The following is a 15896-nucleotide window of genomic DNA, read 5'->3' as shown; positions in this document are numbered from 1 at the left end:
AAGATTTCACCACTAGATGGAGCAATTTTATAGTTTTTCCGTCACACTAGTTCATTCAGTTTTAAGGGTTTCGTGTTATGTTCAAAACTCAAAGTATACTTAGAATGACATTATCTTTGATGTGTTATAAATAATATCAATAAATAACAATAAACAGCACTTCCGGAGGAGCTAACTGGAAGGTAATTAGCTCTTCCTAATTTGAGGTAATCAGCTCTCTTCTTCCTGGAATCCATCTCTTTCGTTTTCTAAATTATAATTTTTAAATTATCACAGTTTAAACATATGTTTAAATATATATACATAGGTTCAAAAATTCTTCTCAAAATGAGAACTTGTCAACTAGACTTAAAAAGCACTGATATTTATAACAACAGTCTCCACTGAACTCTGGAGAGACAAAAAATAGTAAAGGAAATGTGACTTCATTAGGTTCAAGTGTTCGACTGTTTGTTTTTTAGGCAAAATCACTAATCAGCCAATCTCATGGCCTCAACTCAGTGCTTGTAGGCATATATGGTCAAGATGACCTGCTCAAACTGTTCAAACTGAGCTTCAAAATGGGAAAGAAGGTAAATTAGGTGAATTTGAAAGTGGTATGGTTGGTACCAGATGGGCTGGTTTGAGTATTTCAGAAACTGCTGATCGGCTGGGATTTTCTCACACAACCATGTCTGAAGTTTACAGAGAAAAGTCCAAATAACATAAAATATCCATTGACTGTCAGCTGTGCATGTGAAAACTCCTTGTAGATGTCAGAAGTTAAAGGAGAATGGCCACAAGTCTACTACTAGAATGGAAAACTGAAAGTCCCACAGGCTCACCAAAACTGGACAGCAAAAGATTGGAGAAACATTGTCTTGTCTAATGAGAGCGACATTCAGATGGCAAGGTCAGAATTTGGCGTGAACATGAAAGCTGATCCATTCTGCCTTGAACTGACAGTTTAGCCTTCTGGTCGTGGTGTGAGGGAGTTTTTCTCAGCAATCTTTGGCCCTCTTAGTACCAGTTCAGCACAGTGTTTACCCATCTTGTGATAGCTGCTTCCAGCAGGGTAACATGTCATAAACCAGTTTCAGATGAAACTGGTTCCTTGAAAACAGTTTACTCAAATGGCGTCCACAGTCACTATATCTCAATCCAACAGAGAATCTTTGGGACATTTTAGAACAACAGATTTGCATTACAGGTGTGCAGCCGACATCTGCAGCAACTATGTGATTTTATCATGACAATATGGACCAAAGTCTCTGAAGTTTGCTTCCACTACCTTAATAAATCTGTGCCATGAAGAATTAAAACAGCTCTGAAGGCAAAAAAAAAGAAGAAGAAAAAAAAAAAAAAAAGAGTCAAAGCCAGTATTAGCAATGCTTAGTGAGTGCATTTTTACTTTATTTAGATTTCTTTCTCCAGTGGAAAATGAGGAAATTCCTTTAAAATGTTTTTAAAGGAATTTACATAAATCAATGACACTAATAGCCCCAATGCTGTAGTATAAACAAGTTTGTTTTTAATTGATCAATCTCAAGCCCTTCACCTGATCTCTGATGACCCCACAGTCTCTGTTCTGTTTCTGTAAATATAGACCTGCTCTCGGGCTCATTGGTATCCTGTAATAAACTATCAGCTTTTAAAAATCAAGATCACAGGGAGTCCAAAATCCTGTTAAAGCTCACAGCAGTTCACAGCCAGAGGATATGGGTGCATTTATGTATCTATCACACAGTGGTGTGCAAACTTAAAGGTTTCTGATCATAGGAAATGCAGAATTATCTGGAAAAGAAATCCTTCTGAGGTTAGCTGCTGAAACAGTAAACAGCAGCTATTAGAAATATCATCCAGAAAGCATGTCACCTTGGCTCCATCGGATTTTATTCCCAGCAGTGTCACAAAAAAAGTCTCTTGAGGCTTAACATTCATTGTTTAGTGGTCTGCCCTTGGCAATACCACAAATAAAGCTTAGCAAACAATTTTATTTGCAGTCCATATTATAATTGTGTATTTTGTTCTAAAAACAAAACGGGTAGCAATAAAAAGTCTCGCACGCTCTTCACTGTGAAGTCATCATAAAAGAAAAATCAGTAAAATCAAAAACGACTTTAAAATTTATAGTGTGCTCATAAGACAATAAGGTCAGCTCCACATCCGACTGATTCCCAAGTGGTGCAAAGAGAAGCTCAGTTTTCGCAGCTTCTCAAGCGGAAGAACCAGAGGCTTTGATGGTTTCACAGAAATCCTTTTAGTGGCCACACACGGTGTCCATGGCCTGCTGGATGCTGCGGAGAGACAACAAAACAAGATTACCTTAGTATTAGATCACAGAAAAAAAAAAAAAAAAAAAAAAAAAAAAAAAATATATATATATATATATATATATATATATATATATATATATATATATATATATATATATATATATATATATATATATATATATATATATATATATATATATATATATATATATATATATATATATATATATATATATATATATATATATATATATATATATATATATATATATCACATATATCACTTTTCAGTAAGAAATATGACTGATTATCAGCTATTGATTATCTGTCAAAAATGTTATTTTTAAGGACTGATGTGAAAAATTCACTTCATATGTTCCTAGAGACCAAGATGATTTATTCAAACAGCTTTCCCCTTGACAAAAACACAGCAAAACCCACTGTTAACAGACAGGAGAGTCATAAACAAACAAACAAAAAGCCACATTTAAATGGTGCAAAGGTTTTGTACTAGTGTATAGCTACTTCTATTTACAAGAAACAAATCGACTAAAATCTGAGTTAAGATCAGCTTGAACACACACACACACACACACACACACACACACACACACACACACACACACACACACACACACACACACACACACACACACACACACACACACACACACACACACACACACACACCTAATCAGATGGCTGACACTGAATTACAGAGAAAAAACCCCCAAAGACAACAGAAACTCAGGTAACTCGTTACATTAAATGAGAAGTGGTCTATACCTCTCTGCAGGATATCCTCCCTCACAAAGGTTCACCAGCGCATACAGATGTCTGAGTGCGTATTCGTACTGCAAAGAAATCAAATCGTCACACGTCAGAAACGTCACCACAAGCTGTGTTTTACACGAATCTTCAAATGTTCACCAGCTTCCTCTTTTTTTCTTTTTTTATCTGATGCCCTTAAACGTCAGAAACTGTCCAGAGAAAACAAAAGAAGATTTTCAGAATAAAAGCACACAGCTGCATGAAAGCACCTGGGAAAATACTGAGTTTAAATCATGTGATTAAGGGCTTTCCCAGTCACTGAGATGACAATTAGTGTTACGGAAGTTACCGATACATAAATTAAACTGAATTGAAGTATTTCTGATCATTCACTGCCAGATGGTGTGACAACCACGATGAACAGAGAAACAATTTCAATTCAACAAGTTCAATTCTGTTTTAAAAATCCAATTAATACTGATTTTTTTTTACATGTAATTAACATATTTCTCAGTATTATTCTTTCTTTCATTATTTATTACTTTATCGAGTGATATTACTTTTAATTTACCTTATTATTTATATATTTTTTCCTCCATTTACCCTTATCCTGAACCTAAATAATCAGAGATCACAGTGGGCAATATGCTTACTGTGTGAAGCTTTTAACATGGCTTTCATAGAACTGTGAGTGGGAGTTCAAGCTTATTCTCAGAGTGTCTGGATTAGAGTCAGCTGAATGCAAAAGAGCAGATGAATGCGAGTACGATACCTGCTGATGAATAGCATGTGAAACTGGTCTGGCACTTCCCCTTTACAAGGAGAACCAGAGTCCAGGCATGAGAACGAAATTCTACTATAAGCTTGAAATGTGGCCACAATGGTGACTCATTTATTAATGGCTTTATATGAATCACAGACACTCTGTAAACTGCAATGGGATGTCCCGGGTCTGTTAAAAAGGAGCTGAAAGACTCATAGTGTGTGGCTCTACGTCAGAAACATCAGAAACTGTCCAGAGAAAACAAAATAAGATTTTCAGAATAAAAGCACACAGCTGCATGAAAGCACCTGGGGAAAATACTGAGTTTAAATCATGTGATTAAGGGCTTTCCCAGTCACTGAGATGACAATTAGTGTTATGGAAGTTACTGATTGTAACTTTGTATTCTGGTGACGTCTTTCCCTTATAATAAGCGCCTTGAGGCAAATGCTGTTGGGATTTGGCAATACATAAATTAAACTGAATTGAATTGAAGTTTTTCTGATCATTCACTGCCAGATGGTGTGACAACCACGATGAACAGAGAAACAACATTTACTGCTCAATTCTGTTTTAAAAATCCAACTAATACTGATTTTTTTACACGTAATTAACATATTTCTCAGTATTATTCAGCAAGTCAATCCAATATCTTAGTCATGTGATTTTCTTTCATCATTTATTACTTTATTGAGTGATATTACTTTTAATTTACCTTATTATTTATATATTTTTTCCTCCATTTTCCTTTATCCTGAACCTAAATAATCAAATATCACAGTGGGCAATATGCTTACTGTGTGAAGCTTTTAATATGGCTTTCATAGAACTGTGAGTGGGAGTTCAAGCTTATTCTCAGAGTGTCTGGATTAGAGTCAGCTGAATGCAAAAGAGCTGATGAATGAGAGTATGATACCTGCTGATGAATAGCATGTGAAACTGATTTGGCACTTCCCCTTTACAAGGAGAACCAGAGTCCAGGCATGAGAGCGAAATTCTACTGTAAGCTTGAAATGTGGCCACAATGGTGACTCATTTATTAATGGCTTTATATGAATCACAGACACTCTGTAAACTGCAATGGGATGTCTCGGGTCTGTTAAAAAGAAGCTGAAAGACTCATAGTGTGTGGCTCTACCTCAGGTTTGCTCCAGTTGAAGCAGTTGTGTTTGAAGTGCTTCACTGCCGCCTTGTAGCACTGATGCTGGGAGAGGTCAGCTCTGCTGTTTACCATGTCATTGGCTTTGAACGTATTGCCGACGACTCTCTCGACCACTTTGCGCATAGTGTCGGCCATAATGTCCCTGAGCTACACAGACAAAGGTTCACACACTCTTTAATGGTAAATTGTCATCAAATGGATTTTCAGTGTACTGGCACACTGCCACAAACATTAGAAAGCTTTGTCAGTCTTTACCTTGAGGTGGGCACTGATCTCCATGAGCAAGCCCCGTGCCACACTGATGTCATTGGAGGCCATCATCTTCCTCTTCAGGATGGCCAGAGGAACGTCAGGGCTCGGGGTCAGATCCAGGTTTGTAATTGGTGGCAGGTTCATCGGAGCTGGACTGTCTGCTTTGTGATTACCCTGAAACTGTATAACTTTCATGTGGGCCAAAGTCTGTAGAGAAAGATGTACAAGCGTTAAAATAGAAGGAGGAAACAAACTTTGTTTTTTTTTCACTCACATACATGAACACATTCTGCAAGTCATTCCAACTTTAAACGAAACACTACTTCCCCCTCAAATTTCTTTAGTCTAGAACTGACAAGTGCTCATTGAAGCATTTCGTTCACAGTTTGCACAGCCTTCTTGCTCTAACCTTGTTTCCGTACTGCTGGACGTGGCTCGTGTCTGTGTGGTTCTTCACAATCTTAAACTGCTGTAGCAATGTTTCTTTTCTCAGATCCTCCTGGATGCACAAAGACAGAAAAAAAAAAGTGAATGTGATAAAATGCTTCCAAAATAACAGTCACATGAAGAGTCAGTGAATTCGTTCCGTAAAATAATGTGTGGCAGTTTGACTGTCTCATGGTCAGGTTTCTGTTCTACTGTTACACACTTATGCAAAGTACTCGGGGCTGGTTAAAGACAAAAGTTCTGCTGCTACGTTTGGAGACGTTTATCACTTCCTTTTCCTGCCAATCTTAGACGTTAACCGTTTCTTCCTTTTTTATTCTCTCAGTGGATTCATGTTTCTGGATTAAATCTACATCTACACCATAATCCGATGTGCACCTCTCCCTGCAGCCTGAAGTCTAAACATTATAAGATGTGTTAAAGCCACCACACAAGATACTCTGAAGTTCAGAGTCACAATATAACAGACAACAATTACATTTTTCTTTTTAAAATATTTTTCAAAAATGAATAAATATTAGAAGCTGTGATTTGGACACAAATGAGGAAGATAATCACACACCACATCAGAGTCCTCCATCCAATTCACGCTGTACCAGTCACCCAGGTAGGTGTCCCGTTTCTCATCATAGTAGCAGGCATAAGAGGACTCCTCAGCGTTGGCTGCTGTGGTGGCATACACTGAAGAATACACAGAGATTCTCATGTTAGGAGACTTTAGTTTTACACTAGGCAGATCTAAAGGTCGCTCGCTAATCTGTTCAACAGCCTCAGAAAAATTTGAAGGTTGTAACTGAAGATCTAAACACAAATTTCAGTAACTGCTTTACACTTGGACACATCAAAAACAGACATTAATTGAAAACAATCAAAGAAGAATCTTGATCAATGTCATGTGCAGGTCCGGTTCTGTTTATCACTTGATGTCCGACACAGTAACTGTGCTTAAAGATGACCACAAGCTGGGCAGCTGACCTCAGCATTTAATGGATTCTTACAAAAGACTAAAAGTCAAAAGCAGAAGTCCTCAAACCACGGACCTGACATCTGTCTAGTCAACATAACACGTAGCGTAACGCAGGGCTGATTTAAAAAAAAAAAAAAAAAAAAAAAAATTAAAACATGAAAAATAAAAATCACATGATCCTAGTCTGATCCCATCAAAAGCATAGACCAGCATCAGTTTCGCTCTCATCACTTGATGCTGGTTCATCATTTTTTTTTTTTTTTTTTTTTTACAGGAAAGTAATTCTGCTGATAAAGTTCAACTCACCATCAACGTCAGTAGGCAGGTGGTTCATCATTGACCCTGACTCACATGCTTCAATGTAGAACACCATCTATGTGTGTGTGTGTGTGGACCAAACACAAATGTTATGACCTTACACATCAGCACAGCTACATCAACACTTTATCAACTGAATTTTAGACTGCGGGACGTGCCCACACTTGTACGGTACATATCAAACATCACCTTTTTGTATTTCTTGTTGTCGTGCATGTATGTAATGGCTGCTTGAAGGTCTTCAACATGGAGCTGCAGACAGAGAGGTGACAAATTTGCATTAACCACAATTATACACTAGTGTTTCTTAGAGCACCGTGATGGCATGCACTGCAAACATAAAAACTGATTTATCAGCAAATTAGGAGATATGTAAGGTCCCAAAACACGGTTAGTTTACTTGGTGAGGATGTCTTCCTGGTTTGACAAGTTAAACACTAACAATGCTGATTGCAATGATAATGTTAATGTTCAAATTGTGTTAACCATTTGTGTTTGACCTCAATGCGGCGACTGCTATCTTTTCATAATATTCCATCTAATAATTAGATATTTCACCAAATTGCAAAAAACAAAAAAAACCCAACCCAGACATATCAAAGTGATTGTGAAGCAATAAGGCTCTTTGTGAATCTGGTGTAACCTGTCTGTGGTTGTTGCAGTGCCAGGAAGTTAAAAAAAACAAAAAGGTACTCACCTCATCGGCGGGAAATGCCAGAATACCAGGTGCTCCGTGATCGGTGAAGTAAACAAACACATGATCATTGGGTCCACTGCCAGGAAAATGAGAACAAAGTTAACAGGGACAAACCAGATTTATTGTTGTTTGGCCACGCGCTCGTTACTTCCTGTCTTTTTTAACCACTTACCTCTTCAGCACTTTTCCAGAGCCACCTTTGACTTTTGAGGCATCACCCTTCAACACTGCCAGGAAGTTTTCTGGGGTAACATCCTGCAATAACAGACACATCAACCCACAAAGTTTGCTTTCAGCAGAGAAGCCTCTTCAAACAATCATCTGGAAAATATTGAAATCAGTTGATCTTTTATAGAAATGCACTGAAGCACTCACTTCCCCGATGTAGTCTTTAGGAACTCCCTTGTACACATCACTGCCATTTGGTCTATTGATCAGTATCCCAGGGGTAGGATTCCTGGAAGAAAAACATGATTCAGACACACAGAAGGAAGTGCAAATAGCTGATAAAACACTTTGTGAGATAAAAGGGAAACAGATGGATAACAATGATTCACTCATCTGGTGACAGAGCCACAAAACAATATGACACCACAGATGTTAAAATAAATCAATGAATAACATTTATAGTGAAATGTTATGGTATACATATCTGCGCACAGATACGTACAGTTTGTGTTTCTTTTTTACAATTCTGTAGCTAGATATTTATTAATCAGATGCTCAGTCTGTGATTACAATGGCAGTGATACAAGCGCGTGACACGGATATTAAATTTTTTTTTTTTTTTTAAATCCCATATTGCATAATGTCTCTCAAACTCTCAAAAAACAAAGCAGACTGACATTCATGGAACATTTTAAGGTGTGGGAACAGTTAACAATAACAGCATTACTCAGCGTGCATCGTGCCTGTCAACTTGAATAAACATGTCTACACATGGGTTATGATCCAAAATAACCAAAAAAAATAAGGAACATATGTCTCCCATTTTATCAGAAAGTTCTATCAAAAACTTTACTAAATGTCTGAAATGAACCTGAAAGAATGACTCGATTGACTGCCCGGTAAACTTCAAGCAAAACACAGTGAAAAGTCTTTGTTGTAAACAGCTGCTAATATATTAAAGTATCTCTAATTAAAGTAACAGCTAACTGAAATTTAAGTAGCACAGGCCAACTCTATCAAATCACTGCTAAAGCTGGGTTTTACATCGCGTCCCACTATGTAACTGCCATTGTGATTCCCGCAACCAACACATCTCCTTACATTACCCCTCCTCTGCCAGTAACATAACTCCGAGACTATTTCTATGGAAGCACCTTCCTCGTGACTCCTCTCAGCACGACTCATTCACTCAACATGTTTTTCTGAGCGATGCAGGGCCCTGCAACACAGTGACAGGAGGAATGCCAATGCAGCTTTTTGATCTGATTGGGAAATTCCTGCGAAAACCCTGAAACCCACCACTATCTCCAAAGATGATGCCAGCAGACTGTTAGTTTTCCATGAGATAGACTAAAGATGTTCCATCAGAATCAAAAAAGACAAAGACAAAAAAGTAATGACTGACAATACAACTATTTTTATTTTTTGAAAAAGTAGATCCAAGAGTAATTTAATCTTCTGAGCATTTTTAAACATCAAGAATTCATTCATTAAAAAACAAATCCTGTTGTTCAGTGTCTACAATGGTTGCTCTGATTTGTTTGTTTATGTCAGTCAGTCACCAAAGCTGAAGGTCATTTAAGGTAATTTAGCAAACAACTGGATTGTCAGCAGTTACTTTTTGTCTTTGTCTTTTGTGATCCTGATGAAACAGTGTTAGTCGGTCTTTACAGGGAGGAGATTCACAGTTTGACACCATAGAGAGCTGGGGAAAGTCTCCAGCTTTAGGTTCCTAGGAGTCACCATCACAGAGTGCCTTTCCTAAGCCAGACTCCTCCAAAAACCTGCTTAACAACTTCTATAGATGCATCCTCACAATCTCCGGCTCATCTTTAGCCTACTCACTGTGCAAAGAGTGAAGGGGAAATCCACAAAGACTCTGAAGGTGCTTCAAAGCTATCCTCACACAGAGACTTGAAGATTATTTCAGGCTTCTTGCTGAACATAGCTGTCAAATGACTTTATAACCCTACTGTGATATATTCTCCTGCTCAATTCCACATGTTTATGCTCCTCAGGAATATATGGATACATTTATACGTTATATATTTAGTAACTCATGTAAAGTGCATTATCCTATTTTTTCAAATCCACCCTAAGATATATACATTACACATATTTATATACAAGTAGTTTATAATATCTCATATTCAGTGCTAACGTACAATATTCTTGTGTATACGTATATATATATATATATATATATATATATACACACACACACACACACACACACACACAGCAGATACACGTGTCAGTATATTTATCTGTTATGTAAATGTAATGCAGCATGTGAGATAGTAAAGCTAGACTTTTGTTATGGATGCATAATGACAGCAGAGACTCTTGAATTTGAGTCAGATGTAACAGGGCCTACAAACAGCCTTTTCTGGCTTAAGATTGAGTTTTTGTGTGCTATATCTTACTAATAGTTAATAGCCTACTAAGGTCAACAGCTACTAAAATTAGGATGAGTTTGTGTCAAACATTTTAAGGAAAGAAGAAGTATGAACAAGCAGAGAAACAAAAGTGCCAACTCACTGTTCATTTTCAGCCAAATCATCGTACATCATGACCACAATCTGCTCGTCGGGGATGCCATTCCTGTGGACAATCTGGTAGGCATGGCAAGCATCGGCCTGAGCGAGCAGGAGAGCAAAAGATTCGGAGGTCAGTTCCACATTATCACAGTATGCAGCCTTTTAAGCAGCGGGAGGAGCACTTGGAAAACATGCATTAGGGAGGGGAAGTTAGCTTATCAGAGCTTAAAGCGGTGCTTATCAAAAACCATGAGAGAAAACTATCGAGTCATGCACAGCTCGCACGGTGGTCGCAGTTTCACCTGGTGCCTGTAGTTGTACCAGCCGTTGGAGCCAGCCACAATAAGCACCCAGTGTTTTCCGCCACTGTTTTCCTCTTCCTGGGTGGGAAACCCAATAACGAGTCCGGCTGTCAGACCAAGCAGGGCGAATAGGACGGACCGACACATCTCCTCGCTTTCTGTGGGATTCCTGGATGGATGACAGTAGGGAAAAATATTCAGATCCTCTTCTAGATTTCAGCTATGTTTACCGAGGTGGCAACAAACACGGAAACGTCTCACCTGATAATTCTGGGAAGCTAACTAGCCATCAGTAGCACAACAAGCTTCGCAAAACATGGACTTTTAAAAAAACACTCGGAGTGAGTTAAAGCTATTAAGACACACCGCTCAGTCCTAGAAGTTTTAAAGGAAGACAAAAACATATTTTATTACCTTTTCTTTGCGTTGTTAGACGAGGAAGGGGGCAACAACCGACTACACTCAAATCCTCAGCGGCACTCCAGTTATATTTAATGTCGGGGGGGCAAAACAGTTGGCATCGTCTTCTACGGGAGCCAATCAGAGTGCTCTGGGGCGGGGCTAATCATGTGAGTAAGGTAACAGCTCTCCGTCATGTGACACTATTATGTTATAAGGCTATAACACAAGTATAAATACATTTATGTTTTGGATGTAATTTCAAAACACCATAATCTCCTTGGACATCGGTTTTTGTTATTATTTTTTATTATATTTTAATTTGGTTTTGAGGTAATTTTGTGTTTCCTTTTGAATGATCACCTCTACTTCTTTGTCGTATTTTCTCTCTGTGGTTACTATCTCTTTCACTTCATTTTAATCACCCTTTTATATACTACAGCAAAACCATAAATATAAAATTCAATCCACGTGCTGATCACAAGTTTGATTTTATGCTTACTGACACAATTATGACTGCTCAGCTTCTGCTTAAAAGTGGGAATTTTACCCCATATTTTCCATATATGGGGTATAATGTTAGACTCAGGCTTGTTGCAGCCCGTCATTAAGGTTGGAAGAGCAGGTAGGTGGGCTTGTTTTCACAGTTAAAGCGGTGCCCTTAACATTATCAAATTAGTGAAATCACCGCTCTTTAACATCAGAGATCCAAATGAAGAAGAAAAAATAACTTTCTGAAAGAATGATTTTAACCCATACAATTCTATCAAGCTTCAAATATTTCCTATGACCACCTTTGTTCTTCAACAACCAGAGCTCTCTTATTGTAATTTCTTATAAGTAGTATTCAGGAATAGTTATCCAGGCAACTTGAATATGGAACGCCAGGACTGATATAATGAATTAATTCAAAGCTCTTCTTTTGATGTTGCTGCCTAGATGATACCACACTGCTCCAGTAATGTTGAGGTTTGGACTCTAAGGATGTCAGTGTATGACATCGCTCCACAGCACCTGTTCCCACTGATTTTCAGTTTAGTTCTTGTTTAATTTGGCATACCACAGCCTTTTCTGCCTGTGCCTTAAGAATGGCTCCTTGACAGCCATCCTTCTATTGATGAGGCTTCAGTGAACTGAATAAACAGAAGAGCTCTCCCTCAGAGCCTGTGTTAGATCTTTGCTGGATAACCCCCCCATTTATTAAAGACATCACTTTCTGACACTGTTCATCTGCTGCAAATATATTTTTTAAGACTGTAGGTAAAGGAAGAGCTGGCAATTTTGTTTGATTTTTTTAAAATGAACTGCACACCATAAAATATGCTAATTGTAAGCAAACAGGTTTTTGGAAATCACCTTGTTGGTGCAAAAACACTATTTTATCTTTGTCCAACTGCATTTCCTTTGGCAATTTTCATAGATTCAGGTAAAGAAATGGGAACAAAATCTGCTTTTGTGACAGGCTGACAGTCTCAAAGCGTACAAAGACAGAATTTAAAATTGGTTCTTTGTCCGTTATTTGTAAACAAGACTAGTTTCAGCCTTTAAATTAGGTGCCATTTTTATGCTTGAATGATTTATGTAAAATACTGATCTGAAAATGGTCAAGAACAAGGATTGGACTGAAAATAATGAGTGAGTTTCACAGAGTGAAAAAGCAGCCAATGTCCAAATGAAAAACTTGAAAATGAAAAAAGAAAGTCTGTCTCCTTGGAAACAAAATATAAAAGATATGATTGGTGGGTTGAAACTTTTGCATGGCACAGAACAATTAGCAAAGCAGAAGAGAGCTACTTTAATGATAAAGTTGTTTAGGTTGTTCTTTTGAAAATAAACTCATGAATAAAATCATTCAGAGTATCAAAGACAGCAATAAATCAAACTTTTATTTCTCCATATAGAAAAGAATTAAGTTAAATAGAGAAACAGTCCACTGAAATTGCGGCATCTCATTTTCAACCAATGGTCCTTTGTACATTAATCTTTGTCCCAAAATGAAAAAAAAAAAAAGATGTAACAAAGTGTAAATACCGTATTCACAGTAATAAATATTGAAAACAAAATCTTTTATACATTGACATTATATATATATATTTGTGTAAATATATATAGATATAGATATAATCATATACAGTAAAAAGTTATTTTCAAGTTTATCAAACATAAAATATTAAAATAAAAATGGCCAAAAACAGAATAATGATTGCATTTTTCTTTCCATTCCCAAGGCATCTGTAACCATGGCCATTCAGAATCTGTAATAAATAAAATGTGAATTTATCTAAAGAATGTAGTCCATCACTGTAAATTAAAAAAAAAAAAATAGTGCAAGTTCTTTTTTTCTTAGGCGTAAATTAATCTTGCAAATTTCAAACTAATCCAAACGGAATGACAACAATGAAACAGAGGGTGTTGAGGACAACATCGAGTCTCTGACTTGTGTCAGTTCTGCACCACAACTTTCTTTGTAGTCTTGGCAGCAAAAAACAAAAAATAAAAAACATAAGGATTTCACATGTATGAATCCATAGCAGATATTCAATAAACTTATTTGGCAAATAGAGGACAAACAAGAAAGAAGAAAGAGCTCCACGAGCTCCTTACACTCAGCTCTGTCAGGATTTCCAAAAGAAAAAAAGAAAAGGAAATGCATAGAAATTAATTACCAGTAGCAAGAACTAACTTAAGAGTTGTTTACTGTCATGCAGCATTTCTGAGACGCAAAGCAAGGCAGATATTGTGGATGTGAGTGTCGATGAAAGCATTGGATAAATGTATACTCTGCCTGTGCTTGCACATTTCCCTGGCTTCCTTTCCCCCTCAGCAGTAAGGAACGGGGGAGGGGGGAGAGCTCCCATTTCCTGTTTGTCTCCAGCCTCCTGTTAAAAGCCAGAAGAAGGTCTGACTTCATCTCCACGCAAGCGCGCAGGGGTATATGTGTGCGTGCAAGTGTCTGTTTGTGTTTGTGTGCTTGCTTATCCTCAAACCTCTGCACCCAACTCAATGACCCCAGTCTCAATAATGGGCACTAGCTTATCTTCCACCTGTACCAGCAGGATGGTTTTGTCTATATGGGAGCGATTGGCTGGGTCTCGGCTACAAGGCACCCACCGGTGAATCACCTGCAGGGGGCAATAGAAGAAACATCCAATAAAATTTATGAAGCATTTATGACAGAACAAGTAGGTCAGAAAGGGTGTTACAGGGCAAAAAAATAGGTCATGTGCAAGCATGATAATAACTGCTAAATCACATTTATAGCACCAGAGGTGAGTGGGTGTGTAAAATGAGTGTATGAGGCAAACTATAGCCACATATTTACATGACCTAGAGTTTACTTCATCTGTGTGTGAAAATAAGTAAAGGTGCTGATTTGGTAACATCTGTGAGAACACACTTACATGCCCTTCCATGCCCTCTAAAGGGCTCCAGTCTCTCCAGCAGGTCCTTCCTGCTCTCAGTCTCATGGTTTCGTCTGGCCACTGCAGCTCTTTCCGCTTCGATAAGTTAATGTTCTCCAGCACCAGACTCACGTCCACAATCTGAGGTGAAGACACGGACCGACAGTGTGTAAAAACTTATGCAACCACAAAGGAACTGAGGGCTTTTACTAGAAAGAAATCACTGACACTGCACGCACAAACAAACAAACACACAAAGGATAAAGTGGAGAACAATAAAAAATAAAAATAGTTATATCAGGACTTTTTTTGCTGTTGTGGATACACAGAACAGAGTATTTACAAACCTGCACTCTGTAGGAGATGTCATCTCTCCGTACTGTGGAGACAGTGGGGTTGTGTTGCTGTAGGTGTTGATGATGGTGATGGTGCTGGCTGAGGGGGTCTGTCACAGTGTTGCAGAGGCCATCATTGCCCAGTAGGCCAACCAGTGTGTGGCGTTTGCAGGGAGGTATGCTGTGGCTGGAGAGGGAGGCCGAAGGGCCAGCGGGATCAGAGGTGGAGCCCAGCCGGAGCTGCAGAGATGTAGGGAGCGTGCGTAGAGACAGCTGGCTGGTAGAGGAACGTCGACAGGGCTCCAGGCCGGTGGTGGAGGTGCGAAGCGAGGAGTGGCGGCTGCTGCCATAGCGGTATGATGACGAATGGCTCGCCACGGAGGCCCGGGCGGGAGAGTGCCGCACCAAACCCGACTGAACCGACTGGGAACTTTGACTGGTGCCTGGACACAAAGGGGAGAATTGGTTAGTTTTCATACTATGCTGTTAAAGGCAAAATGTGACAGAGGAGCAGTAGTTCTCACCCAGAGTATGTGGCTGGTATGAGTGAGGAGGGGGAGGTCCTGAGGTGCCCCCCTGAGATATTGAGCTCTGCTGAGAGTCGCCACCTGTCCCATTCCCACTGCCGCAGGACAAACCCCCTGCATCTGAATCCTCGATATTTCCGCCACTATTACAGCCTGCACCACAACCTTTCCGTAATCTGACAAGAGAAATCTTCACATTAATCTCAACGCAGATCCAAAATATACAGAAGAAATACTCAACAGAGAAGAACAACACAATAGGAAATCCAGCAAACCTGTGCCAGGTGCTGACAATAAAGTTGCGGATGTTTCCGATGCTGATGGGACCTCCCAGGATGTGTCCGAGCTGCGGGTGTGAGTTGCAGTAGGAGGTTGTCAGCGGGGATACGTAGATTGGATATCCAATAGGCTGGTCGCAAGAAGAGTTGATCATGTTACGCAGAGCCTGCTTGGCGTTCTGGATGCTCCCACGCTCTGGATTTCTATTTCTCAGGAACACTAACTCCTGCTGCTGCCCTGCCCAAAGTCCTCGGACACATTCTTTATTTACCTGCAGCAAAATTCACAAGTTTGCATTAAATAACCCGGCTTA

At 38.8% G+C, this 15896-nt stretch overlaps 2 protein-coding genes across 8 annotated transcripts in view; both read right to left on the bottom strand.

The window, feature by feature from the left end:
- Window positions 1–1361: 1361 nt before the first annotated feature.
- Window positions 1362–11209, bottom strand: lgmn (legumain). The gene is made up of 14 exons (XM_026152487.2): window positions 11057–11209; window positions 10643–10811; window positions 10342–10439; window positions 8008–8089; window positions 7805–7887; window positions 7633–7708; window positions 7125–7187; window positions 6924–6990; window positions 6213–6331; window positions 5613–5702; window positions 5207–5410; window positions 4928–5098; window positions 3042–3109; window positions 1362–2276 (listed from the first exon to the last, which is right to left on the bottom strand). The coding sequence occupies exons 2-14, from the start codon at window positions 10787–10789 to the stop codon at window positions 2240–2242; spliced, it is 1305 nt and encodes a 434-aa protein (XP_026008272.1). The 5' UTR covers window positions 10790–10811; window positions 11057–11209; the 3' UTR covers window positions 1362–2239.
- A 1697-nt stretch (window positions 11210–12906) lies between these two features.
- Window positions 12907–15896, bottom strand: part of pcnx1 (pecanex 1) — a 37503-nt gene continuing 34513 nt past the window's right edge. For 6 of the 7 annotated variants that reach the window (XM_080293740.1, XM_080293741.1, XM_080293743.1 and 3 more), the window contains 5 exons: window positions 15580–15854; window positions 15302–15480; window positions 14790–15220; window positions 14443–14583; window positions 12907–14163 (listed from right to left, as the gene is read on the bottom strand). In XM_080293740.1, the coding sequence (XP_080149866.1) occupies window positions 14023–14163; window positions 14443–14583; window positions 14790–15220; window positions 15302–15480; window positions 15580–15854 (1167 nt within the window). In that variant the 3' untranslated portion in view covers window positions 12907–14022. Of the gene's footprint in view, window positions 14164–14442; window positions 14584–14789; window positions 15221–15301; window positions 15855–15896 lie in introns of all 7 variants that reach the window. The other variant, XM_080293739.1, reaches the window with a different exon arrangement.

Source organism: Astatotilapia calliptera, chromosome 19 (assembly GCF_964374335.1).
Source record: "Astatotilapia calliptera chromosome 19, fAstCal68.1, whole genome shotgun sequence".
Classification (NCBI taxonomy): Eukaryota; Metazoa; Chordata; class Actinopteri; order Cichliformes; family Cichlidae; genus Astatotilapia; species Astatotilapia calliptera.
This window is presented reverse-complemented; position numbering and strand designations above follow the sequence as displayed.